Source organism: Fomitopsis serialis (assembly GCF_022376445.1).
Source record: "Fomitopsis serialis strain Sig1Antser10 chromosome Unknown B0H18scaffold_1, whole genome shotgun sequence".
In the NCBI taxonomy this organism is placed as follows: Eukaryota; Fungi; Basidiomycota; class Agaricomycetes; order Polyporales; family Fomitopsidaceae; genus Fomitopsis; species Fomitopsis serialis.
Window position 1 is genome coordinate 1,444,322 of NW_025954961.1, and position 21,291 is coordinate 1,465,612.

Consider the following 21,291-nt stretch of genomic DNA (forward strand, 5'->3'; position numbering starts at 1 on the left):
TCCTACGCGGTCTCGTGACCTCGCTGCATGAGGCAACCCCACGTCCCGCGTCGCGTCGCCGTTTTGCCACATTAGCCTTACACCCAAACTCCGATGACCACATTTTTTCTTCGCCGGCCCCAGATCTTCCACCGTTCCGTACTCTCCTGGTGCGAGGTCCCTACCATCCCTCTGCCCCTATCCATCTCATGCTTTCCCACAACTTGCGCGACTCAAAAGGCAAAGCGATCTTCATCTCACCCTCCCGCGCTTCGTTCCTTGCCAACCTTGTGAAGTTCGACGATGAGTGGTTGAGGGTGCACGGAGGAGACGGGCTGGCATGTAGCGCGTCGGCGCGGATTGAGAACTAGTCAGTGTACATTGCGCATGGTCCCTCAGCTTGTCTGCTTCCAGTAAGATCCACCCTTGTTTGTCATAACTCATTGGGTGTGCAGCTATCCACCAACACCAGCACATCTCGTTCTTATCCTGAACATGCTGCACGTCTATGGTGGGACGCTTTACCATCCAAAGACGACGCTCCCGGAGGCACCTACTCTGCTCGTTCTGCACGAGCTGTCTGCGTTGCTGAAGCCCGCGACGTCCGAATCTACGTGCGTTCTGCACCTAGTCTGTGCCTAGTTACCATCTGGACCGCCCGACAGAGTGTCCTCTTACCTGTCCCTCATTACGCATGCCCTGGCGGCGGTCAGGTCGCTCTCCGCGAAAGCGTGAGTCGCGATTCCACTTCGTACCTGTATGCGTAATGATAGACGTTCGCATAGAACAACAGAAGTCGTAATGGCGGTCTTCGACTCTGGGCTGCATGACCTGAAGCTTCAATCATCCGGCCAGTCTCTCCCTCCGGCGACGACCCCAATGAATCCCGGCCATCCACAGGTCGACGGGAGCCCGTCGCGTATTTCGTCGAAAAGTACTTCGAATGGACGGCGAGGGTGGAAGGTACGTACCAACCCGTTCAAGCGAATCCGCAGACAAACAGTCAATTCATTCTACCCTCATTAGCGATCGGGGAGACAGAGGCTGCGCCAGAGACGCAGGCAGGCGGAGGACGGATGCGGATGGTGCTGCACCACACGCAGGACGAGGATAGTGCGGCAGACGTCACGATGGAATGGCTTGTCGCTACGCGGGTTGCTGGGCCTCACGTAGGAGCGAGGTATTTCACTTGGGCGTAGTACATGTCGACATTGCGTGGTCAATAGTAGTATGGATTGATGACGAGTGTCTTCGACATAGTAAACCCACTAATATTCTTGCTATCCTTCAACGACACCATTCACAGTGGCCGACCAGATGCTGCTCTCTACAACAGTCCTCAGTGCGGCACCGGAGATCGCTACCGCGCTCGATTGTGTGCTTCAAGCCAAGCAGCACGCCACAGTGGCCCGATAGGCTGCGCGAGGCGTTGGTTTTCTTACCTGTCGATGAGCATGCTGCATCCGGAGCTGAGTTCGTCTGGCACGACGAGGGCATAGTAGAGGGTTGTACAGAGGCTGGGGAACAGGCGCCGCCATGCGTGTCGAGACAGGTGACTCGGTAGAGGGCGAGTTACTGAACTTGAAGTTGGTCTCACTGAGAGCGGCGCAGATGGCACTGCAGAATGCAGACTGTATGAATGATCAACACCAATGCGAAAGTAATGAGTCGCGCATGACTCACCTACTGATGCGGCCCCTCTGACGAAGGGAAACGGTCTGCCGAGCGCTCTCCACCCTCAAAGCCCGGGTGGCATGTGCATGGCAGTATGCGCGGGCTGTCTTCGTCTGGATCGCTAGATAAGAGACTCTATGCAGCATTCCTCACAATTCTGGGCGACACATCCTCGGTCACCCTTCCTTGGTGCGCCTTGTTTTGTCGTGCATGCATTGGAACAAAGGATGTCATGGTCGGGCGGAGACATGGCTGGATTGGCGACACGGAGCCTGGCGTCCTCTTGCGCGAAATACGTGGGATATGCTGCAGGGCTCAGTTGTCGCGCCAAATGCGACAACAAGTTCCTCAGCATCCTTGTACAGGCATGCTTTTGTTGTGTGCCATCGGATTCTGCGGCAGAGTTCGTTCGTACACTGGAATGAAGTCAGAGCCAACACTATAGTGCAGAAGAACGACTTACCTCCTGCATAACTTTCCTCTATCCTCTCGCTTAACAGAACCCTCGTTCACCTGAGAGGCCCCATCGTCTCTCGGTTGCATTGAGAGCATTTTGGTCAGGGACAATGATTGGATCTGGCTCGTAGCTGGGATCAGCAGCTAGCTGACATGACTGGGCGACGAGGAAGGCCATCTGCTTGGCCGTCAAGAGGTGCAGAAACACCATCGTGGTCCACCGTAGCCGAAGTAGCATTGTGGATAGCCTCACACATCGCAAAGATCTCGCGAGTCTGGGGCCCGCATCTGAGGCACTGGAATACCATGTAGAATAGCGGCTAGAGTCTGCAAGGGGACGGTGAGGTGGGGCACTCATGGCGTGGACCGACTGGGAGGATTGGAACGATCGCACTCAGGTCTACGCGACATTATTATACCATTCGCAAAGACCTACTCGGACCCTGAGTGGTTGATGCCACTCAACGCGCTGGAGGGTATTGGTTGCGCAGTGAAGTCAAAGCGATGAGCAAAGCGGAAGCGTAGAAGCAAAGCGATTGAGGCGCGTCGGGGCGGCATGCCGCTTGCAATCACATGATCGTATTGACGCATGTGGCGGAACGCGATCGGGGGATGCTCATGCGGGGCCGCCGGACACTCTCGCCACGCCGGACGACCATCAGCTGCGGCCAGCATTAACTATCTGACACATCCTATTGGATTGTAACCAGGACGCAAGAGGCTGAGGACGAGGATCGTAACTCTGCGTCATGGAGTTCTTCAACGACGCCGGTGACGACCCGCTGAAGCCCACGCTCTTCGAGCTTGTCGCGCAAGAGCAGCTGCGGGACCTCCTGCAGCCTGCTCTCAAGTATTCCTCTCCGTAAGTGTGGATGATATATGGACGATACCGCTCTCATGGCATACCACCGCCGTGCTCAGGTATTCGCGCAAAGATACCCCCGATACATCCTCCGCATCGTGAACCGGCACGAGGAGTTCTATGCGCTGCTCATGTTCTTCGTGGAGAGGCATTATCTTCGGAAGCATGGTGAGTCCCAACGGCTCTGCTTGAATGCGACCCCGGCCAAATGTGCGCAGGTGCATCCTTCTCAGAGAACTTCTACGGACTCAAACGGCGGCGGCGCCCGCTGTTCGAAACGGAGCGAGCTAGGGGCAGTGCCGGGCGTACTGCCCGAGGAGCGACTCCGGACCGGGAGATCTGGCGGTCCCTCATCTTCCTGGTGAGTCTCATATCCAACGCATTCACACAGCCGTAACGGAGGACCGTCAGGTGGGCCTGCCGTACCTGCGCACGAAGGCGCAGGAATACTACGAAGACCTCGGCGGGGGGATACAGTCCGAGGTGATCGAAGAGAGCCTGGCGACCGGCAGGCGCGTGCGTTGTCGGAGGAGGTGCGTTGGTGTGCAGCGGAGGTGCGCGTACGTAAGGCTGAAGGGGAACGTTCGCAGACGGTCGCGGGTCGTCTCCGGCGGATGTACAAGACAGTGTTCCCGCTTCTAAACTCCACCTTCGAAGTGTGGCTTCTTGTGCACAACATCGCGTATCTGTTCGACCGGACACCATACTACCGGCCGTGGCTAGCGTGGATTGGAGTGGATCTGCGGCGAGTGGGATTGACGACCTGGTACGTGGACTGGTTGTGTGCACAGACGGTCGCTCATGTTCGTTTCAGAGAGCCGCGCAACAGGCGATGAAGCCCAAGTTGGACCCGGCACGCTCGCAAGGTGTGCTCCGGAGCTTGCGGCGGCTGTTGGTCTCGTCGCCCCGGCTCTTGCTGGACTCGTTCAACGTGATATTGCCAACAGCAATTTTCTTTGTGAAGTTCCTGGAATGGTGGTACTCGCCATCATCGCCGGCGCGTGCCTTGTCGGGCTCGCCTCTCGGGCCCGCGGTTGCGCCGCCACGTTTAGCCCGACCGCACCCGCAGGGGGTGCCGGTGGACGAGAGGGCGTACGGGGGCTGCCCGCTGTGTGGCAAGGGGCTGGCGAACGCGACTGCGCTGCCGTCTGGCTATGTGTTCTGCTACCGATGTGCGTACGAGTATGTAGATGAGCACGGGCGGTGTCCTGTGACGCTGCTGCCTGCGCGGGTGTGGGAGCTGCGCAAGATCCTAGTCTGAATGGATCCGGTGCTGCAGAGAAGGGTGTGCAGTGAGATCGGGATCTACGCACGTTTGTGAGGCGATCGAGACGATAAGTTCGCACGTGGGCGCCCAATCGCGCACAGGCGCTCCGCCGGTGCTGCTCGCGGTCGGTGCGACTACTTGAGTCGCGCAACGGGCCCCTCCGCCTTCGCGGTCCATGCAAGCCCTCCAGCTCCCGCCCACCAGCCCTCCCCGCCCCCCCACCGCGTCGCTGTAGCCGCCGGTCATGAAGGTACACCCTAAGCACCCGTCACCTCAGTCCGCCGCCCGCTCATCCCGCTCTGCGCGTCCATGTCCAGTTCGGCAAGCAGATCCAGGTCGAGCAGGTCCCCGGCTGGTCGGCCTACTACCTCGACTACAAGTCCCTCAAGAAGATCATCTCTTCTCTCCAGGCGGACCGGCCGCCATCCGACGCAGAGGGCATTGCCCACAGCGTCCGTCCCGGGGACCTGCTTGGTCGCACGACCGTCTCCGCCACAGTAGAAGCGAGCGTGTCAACCCCGGTGCAGCAGAAGAGTCATTCATTCTCGCGACGCTCGGCCAAGACGATGAGAGAGGCCCGAATTTCCAAGCCCATAAAGCCGCCTTCTTTTTCAAACTCGAGCGCGAGCTCGAAAAGGTAGGACACTTTCCGGCACGTCGCGCGCATGTCATCAGACGGGCACAAAGATCAACGCATTCTACCTCGAAAAAGAGGCAGAGCTCAAGCTGCGCCTCGAGACGCTGCTCTCGAAGCGGCGCGCCGCCGCTATGCGTGTCCTGCCCGATTCGCCCGACGACATCACCAACAATGTCGAATGGAGTGCGGTCGAAGAGGGGTTCCGCCTCCTCGAGCGGGACCTCGGAAAGCTGCAGGTAGATGATATCCTCCTCGTCGCCGAGCTGATGCACACACGGGAGCCATCTATGTAGCAATTTGTGGAAATCAACGCCACCGGCTTCCGCAAGATCTCAAGAAATGGGATAAACGCTCAAAGTCGACCACCAAAGAGCTGTACTTGCCCGGCAAGTCGAGGTCCAGCCTGTCTTCAACCGACAGGTGAGCGTTTGTTCTGGCTCATCGCACACAAGCCACACTCGCTCACCTTCGAACGATGCAGTTGATCTCCGAGATGTCCGACACCGTGGCCGCCTGCCTGCTCGACATCACAGACCTGTCCGTAGGTCTCAACTACGAAGGCTCGCTCGCCGACGAGAAGATCCTCAGCCGTGAACTCGGCATCGACCGCACAGACCGGAACGTGCCCCTCGGCCCGTTCCTCGACCTCGAGAGCAGCCTCCGGAAGGCCGTCACGGACAGCGACCGCGACGCGCTCCGCGAGCTCGTGCGCTACTCCGACTCGCTCTCGCAGGCACGCGGCGCGCGCATGCACGTCACGCGCGTGCTCTGGAAGGCTGTCATCGACGCGCCGCCCGACCTCGCGGACCTCATCCTCGCGTCGACGTCCGGCCCGTTTGACTTCATGTTCGTCGATGATATCAATGGCGGACGACCCTCCACGAGGTCGCGATCGTCGGTGTGCTCAGACTCGTGAATATCTGCCTTGAGAAGGGCGTGCAAGCGGGCAAGGTGGACGTGTATGGTCGCTCGGCGCTGCACTACGCCGCGATGTACGGGCACGACGCGGTATGCCGGAGGCTGATTGCGGTCGGCCTATCACCAGATGTGACCGATGTAGACAACTGCACACCGCTCGTATACGCCACGCTGAGAGGCTTCGTCGGGTGCGTGCAGGTCCTCCTGGAGGATGGTATGGTCTCCGTGCGGAGTGCCACGCCCAGCGCCGACTTGATTCCCCTGTCGCTCGCCGCCAGAGCAGGCCACATTGACGTTGTGAAGCTTTTGCTTAGCCATGGAGCGCCAAGCGTCCCGAACACTAACGGCGAGTACCCTATACACCTCGCAGCACAGGAGGGACACGCGGAGATCGTGCGGATACTGGCTAGTCACGAAGGATGGGATCTGCCAGACAAGTACAACGAGTGGACACCGCTCTTCCACGCAGCTAGGTTTGGCCGTGACGCGTGCCTCAGAGTGTTGCTGGAGGAAGGCAGCCGGATAGACCGCTTCGACGAGGCAGGTAACTCGGCGCTGTACTACGCTGCGTGGTACGGGCACCGACCATGCGTCGCACTGCTACTCGAGACTGCAGCGCACGCTACCCCGGGGCCGACACCGATCACGCAGAAGTCGCCTCTGACCGATACACAGCGGTCGACGGGGACGGAGTCGGACATTGACATCATCCCATCGCTCTACCTGCCCCCGCCGATGATGCCCTATCGCGTCTACGGGCACAACTACCTCGACAAGACGTCGCTCATACAGGTCACGATCGGGCACCCCACGTCGCGGTTCGGTACGGAGGCCCCGCAGGGGGTCGCGCTCCGCCGACCGCTCGCGGACTCACAGTACGACGAGCGGCACCTGCACTCTTCTCCGATGCTCAAGCTCGTCATGACGGCCACGCCGGCGATCACGTCGGCGCCGTACAGCGTGCCGCTGCCCGTGCGGGACCAGAAGATCGTGTTCAACTTCCAGGTCTCCGCGGCGAGCGCGCTCTCGCTCGAGTTCTCGCTGTATCCCAACTTTGGCACGAGAACAATAGGCAGGGCGGTGGCGCTGCCGTACTTCTTCCAGGGCATCCAGAACGGGCACCCGTACGTGCTGCCCATATTGGATCCCCGCCTGCATGTCATTGGAGAGGTGACCCCGCTTCCTCCGCTGGCATCTAGACAATAAGGCTGAACGGTTTGTGCAGGTGGCATTCGAGGTGAACATCATTACGCCCTTCAGAGGGGTTACGTTGGAGATTGGGGGTGCCGTCGAAACGTACTGGAAGTCATTGGCGACACCCGTGCCCACGCCGTCGTCCAGACTGGTCCCGTCGAGATCACAGCCATCGACGCGATCGATGACGTCCGTGCAGACATCGCCATCAAATCTCTCGACAACAGTGGCGTCCGGCCACTCGTTGACGCACTCGTCCGTAACGGGCAGTTACGTGTACGTGACCGTCCAGGTTACACGCGACTTCCACCCCGTGGCTTTCGCGCAGTGGCTGCTCCCAGAGGAGGGCTGCGACCTGGGCGTCGCTGACCTTACCCTGGAACAGTTCGGGGCGTTGGCCCAGCGCTCGGGGAGGTGCCTGATGCAAATGGACAGTCCGGTCCTCTCGCCGCTGCAGTGGTCCAAGCTGATATCGGGCTGCATGATCCCGCTCGCAGAGCTGCTGAGGGTTAGTCACCCTCCGATCGTCGGTGCCCGGGCGTAACGCTGATCGCTAGAACCCTTTCAATTTCCCCTTGCGCGCAGGTCGTCCCAGCAGCTATCGGCATTTGCCTCGAATTGGCATATCCGCCCCAGCGCGTCCGAGAGCGGCTTTCGCTGAGGCACCAACTCGACCTGAATGATGTTACGGACTCCCTCCTGCGCACGGTCTATGACACCACCGCAGCGCCAGACGGCGCCGCGGGGCGCCGTCCTGTCGTGTTTACGTCGTTCTCGCCAGACGCCTGCGCTGCGCTGAATTGGAAGCAGCCCAATTGTCAGTGCGCCTCGCTCTCCCCGCCAGAACAACTTCGCTGACGGACCCCCTTAGACCCGGTCTTCCTGGCCACCCAATGCGGCGAGCAGAGTCGCGGGCTGCCAAGCGCCACCGCGCTCAGTGTCGATGACGTCCGTGACTACCGATTTTCGAGCCTCGACTCAGCCGTCGAGTTTGCGAAGTCGAACAACTTACTCGGTGTCCTATTGGATGCGGGACTTTTGGTGGGTTGAGCTCTTGGTCTAGGCATCAGCCGGCACTGAATGTATTCATCAGGTGCGAGTCTCCTCTCTGATGCAGGGAGTGAAGGACCTCGGTTTGCTGGTGGGTACGTTCGGAGCCCAGGAGGAATTGGCACAGCTACCAACCTCCGCTGGGGCGGATGCAAACGGCGTAGATGCGGCCCTGCAGGATGGGGTCTTGACTTACTTCAACTCTTACAAGCGTATACAGTAATGACCTAGGATTAGGAGCAGTTTAGATATCAAAGATGTATCGAGTAGTCAAGTAGGCACAGTGCATCCCGACCATGTTGTATACATTCTCGCCTTTTCCACACTACGGTGAAATGACTGGCGTAAATTATATATGCACGAGCGAGAAGCGAGACGTCAACTTCCTATAGGGCAGAAGAGAAGGTCGAATTTCCGCTACGATCGCCTTCGTACACGTACGTGATACATTTTGCCTTCATCTTTAAGCTTTCTTCTACACATTACTCAGGGTCTCCGGGTGCTACGCTCTATACGGAGCTAACTACGTCACGAATTCTCTCAGATCGACGCTCGATATAGTGCGGCATACTTCCCATCACGGCTGAGCAGCTCCTGGTGGGTTCCGAATTCACAGATCGTCTGGAAGCGTCGTCAGAGGGGGGAGAGCGACCGGCAGTTCCAGGAACTCACGCCGTTCTCCATCATGGCGATTTTGTCGGCCCTTCGAGCCGTCGACAGGCGGTGCGTGATGAATATGACGCTTTTCTTGCGCTCGTTGGATGCGGAGCGAGTGATTTTCTCGATGCTGTCGAAAATGCGCTTCTGCGCATGCGCATCGAGAGACGAGGTCTGCAGGTGAACGACTCGTGTGAGGCCCTGGCTGTCGTGACGTTCGGGCCCGACTCACCGGCTCATCAAAAACAAGCAGCTCAACCTCTGGCCGATTGGCCCTCATGAACGCTCTGGAGATAGCAACGCGTTGCCACTGTGTGCAAAGGAAGGAAAGCTCATCACCAGAAGCGTGAGACAAAGATAAGGTGATCATCTACCTCGCCGCCCGAGAGGCCGTAGCATCCGTACGCGGGTCCGCCGCCCTGGCTGAGCTGGCTGCTATCGAACGCACCACCATCTTGACCCACTGTGTCCAGCTTCGTCTTGAGGCCTAGGGGTAGGGAGCACACGGTCTCTTTCGCTCCGGCGAGCCGCATCGCCGTCTCCAATGTGTGTGTGCAACGCATCTTGTCGATGTACCCCACTCCATATTTTGCTGTGCGGAGCTATTGTACTTCGCGAAATCCTGGAAGACGGCCGTGCACCGCGAGTGGTAGTCCTCGGGCGAGTACCGTCTAATGTCGACGCCGTTTACCAGTATTTTCCCGCTGTCGAAGTCGTACATACGGAGCAGAATCTTTGCGAGGGTGATTTTCCTGCGGTGATTAATTCAACGGTCAAATGCCCTGTAGTCTCTTCCACCCTCGTGCTCACAACCTGAACCATTAAACCCCACGATCGCTACAGTCTCTCCTGCCTCGATCGTCAAGCTGACATCGCGCAGTACAGGACTTTCGCACCCTGGGTAGGTGTACGCGAGGTTCCTGAGAAGCCAGTGAGCGTGTAGTAAGGTACGCACGGTCCCCAAGAAATTCCACGCACTTGATGTCTAGCCGCATACCCTTCCCAGAGCTCGCGAAAGGTACATCCTCACCCTTCGGCTGCAGGATGGGCTCAATTTCCATGGCCGCACAGAATGCGCCCATTAGAAAAATACCCTGGTACGCCATTCTCACGGACTGGACTAGATTTGCCGTGGTAAAAATAATTGCTTGTACGGATGATTGATATAATGTGAAGAGGCCGAGTGACGCGGATGGTGACCGGTACAGGAGTACGAGGGGAACCTGGTTAACCGGTGAATCAGTAAGGGCGTAGCAGGCAAGTATTCCACAAATACATTCTGCATGAACGACGCAAGACTCGACAGATTTATAGAGAGGAGGCATCGCAGTGACGCATCGCATTCGGTCTGCTGTCGCTCTAAGCCGAGCACTGTTCTCCGCGCCTTGGCCCAGCCTTGCAGGATCCACGGCCCAAGACCGAAGAATATTAATTCTTGGCGGTACGAGTCGCTTTGCGCCAGATGTCGCATCTTTTCCTGTTTGTGGATCGCTCGGGTTTCCTGGGGGTCAGGCGCATCGTCAAGACATGACCCATGCGCCCGTGCCGTTCGAAGGACGAGCGGTAATAGGGACGTCAGGAGCGAGAAGCAGAAAGCGGTGAGGTGAGGTTTGTTAAATGTCAATGATGACAGGACCAAGGCGTGAGATATCAGCTCCGAGATGGAGGTCAGGATCCTCATGAAGTCGAAGGTGGAGAAAAGCCCAAAGCTCGACATCCCGCCAAAGGAGCGAACAAAGAGGTCGGACTCGCGGAATAGATCGCGGATGGCGGGATCTGCTAGGGTCGGGAGATCGAGTTTGAGACGCTTCTCTATCTGTCTGTACTCGAGAGTGAACTTGGCCGACCCGTAGACGACGCCCTCGTTTTCAGTGCTGTGCAACAGGTAAGTGAGATATTCTGCGAAGTGACCGGTAGGGTACTTACGCAATGGCGTCAATTAAGGCCTCAAGGGCGAGTCGACATAGCTCGACACCTACGTGCCGCGTTATGCATGTCCAGCTGAAATCACTGGAAGATATAAGAGACTGGAGCTATGGCCAACATAGCTGTAGCGAACCTCATTGTCAGTGAGAGAAATATAAATACGAACCTCATTAATGATTAAGGCTTGTGAGTAACCGCGGAAAGCAGGGAAATTCCACGAATGAGTTCTAAGATAACGAGTAGAAGCGATCTCCATGGGTGGAGGGACCACAAGACGAGCAATAGGTCTGCGACGCAAAGCTTAACGATTTCGAATGCCAGGCTAAGGCTCCGGGCGCAGAACGGGCGGTGGGCGCCAGGGACGATGGCTTCTCCTGCAGGTCCCATTTTTCTGGAAGCGGCCCATAGTGCGTATATACCCTCCGAATGGCCGTAGCTCGGGTGTGCTTTTTGTGGGACAGCGGTGCGCCCACGAGGGCAGGCAGGAGAGAAACACTGTGCGGTCTCGAGGCATAGGTTCCGGAGAGCAGCGAGAGGCGATCGGAGCGACATACCGCAGGTCGATGAGGCGGTCCGACAGACACCTACATACGTAACTGCTTTAAGAGCTGCCGCCAGTCCCGTTGGGGCTTGGGTCCCACGTCAAGTTGTCTTTTTGTTCTGGAGGACTTCCGTAAGATGAGATGCCTGGCGCCTTCATTCCCTCGGAGAGGAGAGGCAATTTATGGGAAGCTCGCACCGAGGCCCGTGCAAGTATGAAGGGCTATCACATCAGGTGCATGAGCCGGATCAAATGGCCTCGCAATTGGGAAGAAAGACAGGAGTCTGCGGTTAGTCGCACGCAGGCCGACAAATGAAAATTGCGAGGCTCATCTGGGCAGTGTTGGGCCATGGTGCAGCTGCCTTTCAGATAGCCGGATGTGGCAGACAAAGAGCGGCCAGTGGCGGCGAGGGCTGTGCTGCCCGTGGCCTGCTGCCGCACTTTCCTTTCCGGGCGGCGAGCGCGTCCCACGTGCTCCTATGGGCCCATCCTGGTGCACAGACGACTCATCCCACCCCGACGGTGAGAAGTTTTGCGACATGCGAATTTTCGGCGCGACCAATCTTGCCATTCTACAGCCATGTCGGCACCCCCAGCGACGGCGGCCACAGCGCCCAGCTCTCCGAGAGCCTGCAGCGTCTCCAGCTGAGGCAGGACACAGACGACGCCGATCCACACCACGACGCCGAGTCCTCGACACGAGGCGAGCAAGGCGAGCACAGCGACCAAGTCCCGCCTCTGCCGTCGCCTGGCCTGGGGAGATCCGCGTGGAGCCCGCATGTGCGGGAAGGCTATGGCTTCAGACCTGCTTCAGGTCATTCCACGCCCCTGCTAGCCTCGACGTCCGCAGTGGGACGGGACAGCCCACTGCCCGACCCAAATGGCTTGGGATGGCCTGGTGAGACGCGTGAACTACTTGCCGCACGCAAATTAGTCTAAAACAGGCTCTTTAGCGAAGTCGACGTTGGCTCGATTAACCGCCTCGCCGGCCGAGAAGGCTCAACGAGAAGAGAAACTTGCCGGGGCGTCCGCACCATTCTCGAATGCATCGGCGAGGATCCCGACAGGGAAGGGCTGTTGAAGACACCAGAGCGGTATGCCCAGGCGCTCATGTGGATGACCCGTGGGTACGAAGAACGCCTCGCAGGTGCCGCGAATGCCTTTCATCCTACGCTACCGAGAGACTCAGTGACGTCTTTCGCCCGCAGATGTCATCCACGATGCTGTGTTCGCTGAAGATCACGAAGAGATGGTCATTGTTCGGGACATTGACATCGCGAGCTTATGCGAGCACCATCTGGTTCCATTCATGGGGAAGGTACGTCGAACCTCTGTCCCGAGGTGTTCGCCGCTCACGAGCAAGTCGGCCTTAGATCGCAATAGCGTATATCCCCAACAATCTTGTTCTTGGCTTGTCGAAGCTGGCGCGGATCGCTGAGACCTTCGCCCGACGTCTGCAGGTCCAGGAACGCCTCACCAAGCAGATTGCACTTGCTGTCCAGGAAGCAATCAAGCCTCGTGGTGTCGCCGTCGTAATGGAAGCGACGTGAGTCTACAGCCTTGTGATGTGCACTGCCATCTCACTACTGTATAGGCACCTTTGCATGACTATGCGCGGTGTGCAGAAACCAGGGTCCATGACTGTCACGTCATGCATGCTCGGCTGCTTCCGCACACAGCAAAAGACCCGCGAGGAGTTCTTAACTCTCATTAAGGGTCGCTGAGTGGACGCGTGGTAATTCAATACCACTGCCCCGCTACGATTCAACTCGAACCGTGATTCAACTCATTCAATCATCCTGCATCTTCCCCCAGTTCAACATTGCAATATCCTTATACTTATAGGCCACAGGTGAACAGCTGTATGAATAGCGTGGATTCTGGATCAAGCGAAGCAATTAATGATACAGTACCAGTAATGTATGCTACATTATACAAAGATAGCGTCCGTACGTAGTAGAGCGACATCAACTGTTGCGTGTCATGCGAGTTTTGTCTGCGTGGGGGTCAATAGGAAGGAGCTTCTTCGCCAGACCGTGCGACGGGGCATTGGAGTAACGGTCACGACGGATGCGAGGGCGTTTCAGAGGCTGCGTTTGCTCAGCACCTGCGCCCGCGGTGTCACCGGTCTCTTTCTCCCGTTCTAACATTGGCAATGAGCGAACTAATCACACAGCATTTCTCACCTGAAACTCACCTGAAAGCGTCCGTTTGCGGCTGCCATCGCGGTCATCGTCTCGCCCTGACGGCTCAGGGTTGCGGTCCCGGCAGGCTCGGGACGGTAGCTCGACGGGGCCTGTGGAGGAGGTCGAGGCGCTTCCTTGTCGCTGATGCGTGAGCGCAGAGTACCACCAGGACCTGGTGGGACGTCTGGGGGTCCGCTGCCTCCAAGCGAGGTACCACTCGAGGATGGGTGTACTGCCTGGTCTCTCTTCCATTCTCTCTCCCGCCCGGATCCGGAATCTGCCCTGCCGAGTCTAGAGGCATCCGCAGAAGCCATCGCCCGGGGAGCAGACGGTGTCGTCGGTGGTAGTGATCTAGCAGCCGATGCAGGACCTTCAGGGGCGCGCTTGTCACCGAGCTATGGAACCAACTCAGATGCGTTCACCACGCGAGGACCTGTTTGACTCACTTTGGTGTCAATCGAGAGATTTTTGCTGTCGCTCTCGCCTTGGTCGCGTTCTTTCCGGCGACGCTCCGACTCGCGAGCCCTTTCACGGCCTTCCTTCTCGGATGAGCGACGGCCCCGTTCTTCGTGGTCTCTTTCTTTCCGTGAAGCCCGCTTTGAGGAACGATCAGGCTACATCTCAGTTAGTAGCCAGTGAAGGAGGGGACCGCATGACATACCTCGTCGTCAGTAGGCCGCCTCCTCTTCCCAGGAGCCTCATCACCGTCACGGTGTCGTGGTACATCGGGTCGCGCAGGCAGGCCACGCTCATCTACAGGCGGTACAACAGTTGCCGCTGGAGCATTTCGCGCCGTTTCCCGCTCTTTCCTGCTGTCGCGATCCTTCTCATCCGTACGGTGCCTGTCTCTGTGTCTGTTACTGTCCCGATCACGGTCTCGCTCCCGATCGCGATGTTCGCGTTCTCGGTCGCGATGAGAGTCTTTCTCCCGTTCCCTATCGCGGTCCCTCTCCCTGTCGCGTTCGCGCACTCGTTCCCTCTCTCCGTGCCTGTCCCGACCTCTCTCCCGGTCCCTTTCACCGTCTTTCTCGCGCTCTGGCTCCCGCGCACTTCGAGAGCTTCTCTCCCTCGCGTGTGGCTGACCTTCGCGACGGGCATGATCACGGTCACGGCCATCCGTCCGACTCTCTCTGTCGGGCCGTCTGTCTTCAGCGCGATCGGATCGCCGCCCGCCGCTATTCCTGCTCTCCACACTTGGGTTCCTGGTACCTGGCCGGCTCGGCGGAGATGGGGAGCGGCGACGAGGGGCGGGAGATGAAGGGACGGGCAAGTTCGCTGGAGCGCGCGGCTCGAGAGACGAGAGTGGCCGTTCGTCCAAGCGTTCAGTCGGTCCACGGCCGCCCCTTGCAGTCTCCCTGAGTTCTTGAGCAGAAACCGTCTGACTTGGGATAGCCGGCGGAGGCATAGCATGTCCGGAATCACCACCACGTCTCTGCTCCACAGGCATGGGAGTACGAGGTGGCTGCGACATTGGAACCGGACGACCATTGGGGATGTGACTAGGGGTCGTTGGTCGAGCCTCTTGAGCAATGCGAGCTACGTCTTTGTTAGAAGGAGCAGTAGGAATGGTACCATTGGGGGTAGATGACTGAGTCTCGGAACCAGTCGCCTCGCCAGTCTTACCAGCCGTTGTCACTTGGCCGTTGGTTCGTGGCTCAGGGACGTCAACCTCCATGGCCTCAGATCGCTCGGGTGTCTTGGTTGTTGCAATAGCCCCGTCCTCAGTTGTCTTCGATCCTGACGCACTCTCTTGACGACCTCTGGACGTGGCACACTATCACAAGCTATAAGACGAAATGCACTGGTAATGAAAGGGTAACATACCTGCTCATGGCCGCTTTCGTGGAGGAAAGTGATCTGTCTGGTTGTGCGTTCGAAGCGCCATGCGCGGCTGCGAGCTGTGCCCGAGGAGCAGATGGTGCGCCTGCAACGACAACGGTTGACTTCGTGCTGGTCTCAGGAGGCGCGGCGCCCGGAGGCGTGCTGATACGGGACCTGTCCACGTCCTTTACGGGCTAGACGATCGGTCAATAAGATATCGGGTGAACTCCGACATTATCGACGACTTACCTTGGGAGGGGAGGGAGGTGCTTTCCAAGTTGACTCCCGTTTCATGAAACTTGCCATGTATCTACAATGAAAGTGAGGACGCTATGAACTAGGATCAATCCACACAGGACATACGCTCTGCCCAATATCTTGAGGTCGCCACGCGTCTCCTTTTCTAGGAATTTCTCCATCTGCGTGCGAATGTTCGCCCCTGCCTCCTTGTGGACGACGCCGATAGGGTAAACAGGAAGAATCTCCTTGAGGACGATAATCGCATTGTATACATTCATGAACTCTCCCGTCTCGATGCAGTGACAGAGACACTGTACGACGACTCAGTATTTTTCTGGGTTGCAATCGGCCGAAGGCGTACCGTCGTCAATTTGTGATGCCACTTCCTCAAGAGCTTTCGCCAATCTGGCCACCGAAGGAAATCTTCTTCAGCTAGGACGGCCTTGGTAAATTGACGTCTGGTCATGCCGGGGAGCAAGACGGTCTTCCCACCGCTTTTGGTGCGGTTCTCTTGATGGTACAGTGCCTCATCTTGCCACCACTTCCAGGCGTCACTCAAGATAGCGTGCAAGAACCGAGCTAAACATGGATATCAGCTATATGCAAGCAGACCGCGTGATTCCAGCTTACCATAATTTCGGCTTTCATACTCACTGCACGAAAAGACCATACTTTGCATCGAGTCACCGATGATCTACGTCGGAGTCTGTGAACTTTTGGGAACTTGACGAAGATGCAATGTTACGTACTCGGTCCCAGCATGTAACAGTGGGAAAGCCAGGCGTGCACAGGCTATGAATCGCCTTGATGAATTGCGCACAGAAGTCGGCATCCATTGGCGACAGAAGACATCGCGGCAGGAAACAGTAGTCTACCAATGCTTGTCCCAAAGCCGTGGCATTGATGCCAGTACCTGACGAGTGGTAAGCCAATATGCAACGCTTCTTTAACATAGCGACATACAATGTGCGAACCAGTGCTGCTTTTCCCGCGCAAGGCGTTTGATTGTGAAGCCGCGCACAGCTGTCTGCTCTTTCAGTTCTTGTCCGAGTATATTGACGTAAAGATTATAGCGATTCCGCTTCTCTCGATGCACAGGGGCCGTCTGCCGTTTCGTTCGATCGGATGAACGATCAGCCGCATTGTACAACGAGTCCTCTTCACGGCTGAGAGACCGCAAAGTGGCACACTCCTCGTCGTACCGTGCGGCGGGAGGGACCAACTCATACGTAGACAGCTGCCAGAACGTGAGATAGAATCCAGGCCTGTGAGTTCGGTCAGCATTGTGCAACCTGACAGACTCAAGATCACTCACCCGATGTATTGTGCTGCAATCGGAGGCGCAATCTTCTTGACGTCATCGAAAAGAGCGTGCAACTCTGGCAACCATGGGCTCTGGAAGTGAATGTAGAAGTGCACAGACTCCAAGACTTCCCAGAAACATACCTCTGTCCGCACGATCATCGCACCGCCGTTCTCAGACGTCTCCACATTCATGTCGCCTGCAGACGGCTCAGTCACATGCGCCTTCGCATCCTGTGTGGCATCGCCCGCTACAGGGTTTTCACCGATGCTCGGTGAAGCGACCCTGGATGCAGCGATCGGCTCTCGCTTTGCAGTCAGAGCTGCCTTGAGTCGCCTCTCTGCCTCCTCACTGGCCAAACGCTCCTTCTCTTGCATTGCCAATGCAGAAGACTGGACGCGACTATGAGTGAACTAGCAGCCATGATTCGGTCTAACACTTACCCGATGGAAACATTGAGCATCGGTCGTATGATCTGCATACAGATCGGAGCGAAATCCATACTTCTCGTTCAGCTCGGCGAGAGGGGGCAAGATTGTTGAGCATAATCTTCCGGCGGTATCACGGTTGGTGTCGTGAGCAAATCCAAGTATTGAAGCAACACGCCATGCGTCTGGGAAAGATATGAGCTAGCGTGTTGACAATAGAGGCTGCGCTTACGGCGTCGTAGAGGCTGGCAAGTGATTTCAGGTAAGCATTGGGCGCTTGGAATACACAGGACTGCCGTTGCTGCGCACTTGGATGAGCAGAGGCAGAGCGAGGTTAGATTCCAACAAAGCCTTGCCCAACCGCTGCGGCCCCTTCAGCACCGCATCACCTGGATCCAACCGTGCACCTCGAGTGGCCGAAGCGACGCCTCGATGCGTAGACTCGGTCCACCTGCCATAGCCACCACTTGGGCGTCTGACAAGCTAGGCAAGGGCTCGATACCGGCCATCTTCCAGATCAGCTCGCGGAGGACGATGATCTCGGTGGTCTGTCCATTATGCAACTGGTGCACAATGTACTTGAGAAGTGGCGTCAGATCTGCACTGTACCGACGGAACAACATTCCAGTGAAAGAGCGATACCTGGATTACAATCAGATCAACCGCAGATGCAGCATTGAGTGAAGAACTCACTCTGCAGCCAATCCGAAGTATTGACACCGTCGTCTTTTACCCGATCCTTATCAGGGTTGGCCATAGCATCCAGAATGACATAGACAAGAACATCGAAGCCCATATCGTGACGTAGTTCAACGCCTGGATGACCACACCCGCCAAGTTGTCGTATGCCATGATCTGATTGACCGCGTTCGTGAAGAAGATGCAAGGGTTCGAATGCGCAAGTTTCGCCACGGTCCCAGACAACGAATCGATCGTGTTGTGCGAAAGACGACGGAGGATGCCTTTGGACTCGCGGTCGGATTGAACCTGCCGCACGCGGAGCTCGGGGTGCGACTTGTAGGTGCTCGACTTCCACTCGCCATACAGCTGCCAACGGAGGGTGGTCTCGTATTGCCGCAAAATATTCCAAACCTCGACGGTGCAGACCGCATTCCCACGGATGAGAGGGAGAGCTGGCAGCAGATACAACCTCAGGACCTTGAACCAGAACTGCCGAACGGGGTGGTCTGGATCGGGCGCACCCAGAGGCTTCTTCGTTTCCGGGTCGACGGCAACCTATTCACCGCATAAGAAGACGCTCAAATATGCTGGGCGCAGGCGATACTCACCGTCGTCATCATATGTACGCGACCGAGTCGAAGGAATTTCGTCAAGTAGGCTGGATCTCTTGAGACGTGCAGCCCAATGAACTTCATCAACGGGTCGATCACGTCCATCAAGTCGTCGAATGTGTGACACACTGGGACGTGTTGAATCCAATCGGGGAAAAAGAACACGAAGTCGATATGGTTTGTGCTGGGGGGTGTAGGTGCCCAGAGGGTAAGGTGCGGTCGCCGCTCGATGGGCGGAATGATGCCTGCAGACCCATACCGAGCGCGCGGCTTGGTGAAGCTCATAGTCCGTTTTACGTTGCCATTGGACTCGTACAGGGGAGTAATGGAGTGGTGGAGCACACGGATGATGAGATCCGCGATCTCCGGGAATGCATCGACCATCCAAGACCATTTCGAGAGCAGGGCAATGGCAGGCCTGAGGGCGCCGACAGCAAGCAGCGCATTCAATAATCCGAGCCTCTGGTTAGGTGGCTCCTTCGCTTCCTTCGCTTCTGGAGGTGGAGTGGCCTTAGCTTTGGACGCTGTCCCCGAAGACTCGAGAGGAGCTGCCATTGCAAGCTGGCTAGTTTTCGCGTTCGAGATCCGCTCGTCACTTTCGCAAGGTACTGTTTGTGGATAGCTTCCATGTCTTCGTCAGTCGGCGTTATCTGCAAGTAGACATAAGCATCCAACTCAAAGTCTGTTGAGATTATACATACGTGAAGCAGCAAGTCTTCCAAAGAAATAAAGTCTTCTCGAATGAGGATGGCAGCCATCAAGTACAAGTTGCGCGGCACCGGTTCGCTGACTTCTTGGAGCTACCTCGAAGTCAAAACTAGTGATGCAGCAAAGACAACAACACGAACCTGGTAGTGTGCAAATTTGAACCCCAATACTTGAGCCAAAACGCGTGAATTGGTGCCTCTGTTGGCCGTTGGAGGCGGACGGACTTCCCCACTTGGATTCTCGGCGAAGGAGAGGATCTCATCCAGACTCTTGCCTCGGTACATCTGCGTATCGGGCTCAACCACCATATCATCTTCGACTCGTTTGCGCTGGGGCCGGAGCGACCAAGGAGAGAACGAGAGGAATGCGGTGAAGAATGTATGATGCGTAGCCAGATGGGTAGAGAAAAGGTCCAGGATGACGTCTAACGCGCGATTAGGTCCAAGTCGAAATAACCTATGAGGCCGACGATGCGCTCCCAAGCGGGACGCGCACGCGCCTCAATGGCAGCTCGAGGCTCGGTAGGGTGACCCGTAGTAGGAGAGTGCGGCGGCCCAGACAACTGGTCAGCTCAGTGACGAGCTTGCTGTAGCCTTCCGATTGCTCGCGAAGAAGGTTAACTTGTTCTGCTTGTAACTATCCAATATGTCATTCAGGAAAGCAGCAACAGCGGCCAACAATGTGACTTACAACAGTCCCGTCCTTGTTCGTATTTCCTTCTTCTCGAAAGCAGGTTTATCGGGAACCAGTCCGACGTTCGCACAAGACTGAGATCTAGCCGCTCCCTGCATACATCCGGATCCAGGATGCCCATAGACTACGGAATGTCCTCAGCACTACGCAGCGCGAAGACACATGGACACGCACAAGTAATCTCCGAACGCCGCAGCCAACGTCTCCTTGTCCTCCTCCGCAGATTGCTTCGTGCGGAGACCCTTTGCCACAGCATCTCTGTCGAAGACTTGCTCGCATCGACGCCCTTCTGTTCTTCGACCAGAGCAGATTTCGCGTCCGAAACGATATCCTCCAGCTCAGCGTCTACAGACCAGACGACGTCCACCAGAGTTCACTAAACGGGACGCATTCGGCGAGCTAGAAGCCGCCGTGGACGACGACGGGAGACGCTCGAACACGACTGGACGAACTTCACGAAAGCATCACCGTCAGGGCTGGCTGGATGGGCCAGCTCCTGAGGGACGACACGAGCAGCGCGTGGTACACGGTCGTGAGTGTATCATTAGATCCGGATCTGCAGGATTGGAATGAGGTCCCGCGACAATGTTGATCTGGAATGCATCTCAGTGACAGATTAGACGTCAAAGCCTTCAATACGCACCACTGCTCAGAGCCTCCATTATCCCATTTCGAAAGACATCGTTGAACCTTGTCGACTACGTCCATAATGTACGAACGTCGGGCGACGCAAATTGTGGCGCAAATGCCGGTAACCGTTCAGGAACCTAAGGGTAGCTAGGTCAAGCTAGATGAACAGCGTGCGCAGAGGATACACAGAGAAGAGAAGGGAGGGCCACCGTCGGGTGGTCGTCGACGGAGAGGCTTGAGTGCTGTTGTTCGCGCTGAACGCCCCAGTGCCACATCGTGGCTATTCACGTGCCTCATCATCTGAGATCCACTGTGTGGCACTGACAGGCGCTTAGCGGCGGTACTGCACGACAGCTCTGCGTACCACTTCCACCTGAGTTATGTAGTAGCAGCGTCCGCCTATTCGACCACCAAACTGGTGACGTGCTCCTCTATGCTAGTGCTAATACTGGTTCCTCTGAAGTGCTGAATGCCGCTCTACCGTATGTGCACTTCGAGTTCATTTCCAGGTCTGTCGCAAGCGGCCAGTAGAATTCGCGGTGGGCATCAGCATGGTCAACTTATGTTTTATTCACTGACAGCAATACGCATTATGTTGGCCGATTTGACGAGCGTTGAACATGAACAGATCCTGTTGCCAACGGCGTCACAGTACAACGGCGTCACAGTACAGCCTTGACGATTTCTTGCGTGCGAGCGATCTGTCCATACTGGCCGGTACGCCGTACGCGAGCCCTCCTCCGAGTCAAAGTGCTAAGTACTCAGTACTCAGTGCTTGTACGTCAAACGTACAGACGTTCAAACGTTCACCCGTCATTCAATAAGCAGT

At 57.0% G+C, this 21,291-nt stretch overlaps 5 protein-coding genes across 5 annotated transcripts; 3 read left to right on the forward strand and 2 right to left on the reverse strand.

Moving 5' to 3' along the window:
* Positions 1-188: 188 nt before the first annotated feature.
* B0H18DRAFT_1205782 (uncharacterized protein) lies at positions 189-1,248 on the forward strand (the record flags this gene model as incomplete). Its single annotated transcript, XM_048036149.1, has 5 exons — positions 189-349; positions 435-593; positions 645-710; positions 765-942; positions 975-1,248. The coding sequence occupies 5 exons, from the start codon at positions 189-191 to the stop codon at positions 1,176-1,178; spliced, it is 768 nt and encodes a 255-aa protein (XP_047901395.1). The 3' UTR covers positions 1,179-1,248.
* Positions 1,249-2,858: 1,610 nt separating this feature from the next.
* B0H18DRAFT_1081185 (uncharacterized protein) lies at positions 2,859-8,260 on the forward strand (the record flags this gene model as incomplete). Its single annotated transcript, XM_048031349.1, has 16 exons — positions 2,859-2,971; positions 3,045-3,139; positions 3,190-3,332; positions 3,383-3,487; positions 3,562-3,720; positions 3,786-4,226; positions 4,556-4,690; positions 4,747-4,875; positions 4,926-5,111; positions 5,169-5,232; positions 5,328-5,725; positions 5,761-6,963; positions 7,019-7,495; positions 7,573-7,804; positions 7,859-8,028; positions 8,081-8,260. 16 exons carry the CDS (start codon positions 2,859-2,861, stop codon positions 8,258-8,260), a joined length of 4,230 nt encoding a protein of 1,409 aa, XP_047901396.1.
* A 317-nt stretch (positions 8,261-8,577) lies between these two features.
* On the reverse strand, positions 8,578-11,007 carry B0H18DRAFT_1081186 (P-loop containing nucleoside triphosphate hydrolase protein; the record flags this gene model as incomplete). The annotated part of the gene is made up of 11 exons (XM_048031350.1): positions 8,578-8,658; positions 8,710-8,868; positions 8,927-9,004; positions 9,069-9,211; positions 9,271-9,446; positions 9,522-9,614; positions 9,673-9,917; positions 9,971-10,568; positions 10,621-10,727; positions 10,787-10,803; positions 10,839-11,007. 11 exons carry the CDS (start codon positions 11,005-11,007, stop codon positions 8,578-8,580), a joined length of 1,866 nt encoding a protein of 621 aa, XP_047901397.1.
* A 466-nt stretch (positions 11,008-11,473) lies between these two features.
* Positions 11,474-12,885, forward strand: B0H18DRAFT_1112718 (uncharacterized protein; the record flags this gene model as incomplete). Its single annotated transcript, XM_048032857.1, has 5 exons — positions 11,474-12,059; positions 12,120-12,308; positions 12,370-12,479; positions 12,535-12,707; positions 12,756-12,885. The coding sequence occupies 5 exons, from the start codon at positions 11,474-11,476 to the stop codon at positions 12,883-12,885; spliced, it is 1,188 nt and encodes a 395-aa protein (XP_047901398.1).
* Positions 12,886-13,128: 243 nt separating this feature from the next.
* Positions 13,129-20,494, reverse strand: B0H18DRAFT_1081188 (transcription factor/nuclear export subunit protein 2-domain-containing protein; the record flags this gene model as incomplete). Its single annotated transcript, XM_048031351.1, has 30 exons — positions 13,129-13,304; positions 13,359-13,403; positions 13,442-13,742; positions 13,794-13,961; positions 13,997-14,100; positions 14,185-14,430; positions 14,452-14,556; positions 14,590-14,846; positions 15,017-15,121; positions 15,172-15,342; positions 15,532-15,719; positions 15,770-15,987; positions 16,039-16,102; positions 16,158-16,321; positions 16,372-16,673; positions 16,724-16,803; positions 16,855-17,113; positions 17,155-17,186; positions 17,277-17,324; positions 17,428-17,567; positions 17,591-17,781; positions 17,829-17,878; positions 17,944-18,375; positions 18,429-19,053; positions 19,107-19,231; positions 19,280-19,563; positions 19,596-19,701; positions 20,074-20,177; positions 20,200-20,274; positions 20,476-20,494. 30 exons carry the CDS (start codon positions 20,492-20,494, stop codon positions 13,129-13,131), a joined length of 5,184 nt encoding a protein of 1,727 aa, XP_047901399.1.
* Between the last annotated feature and the right edge of the window lie 797 nt (positions 20,495-21,291).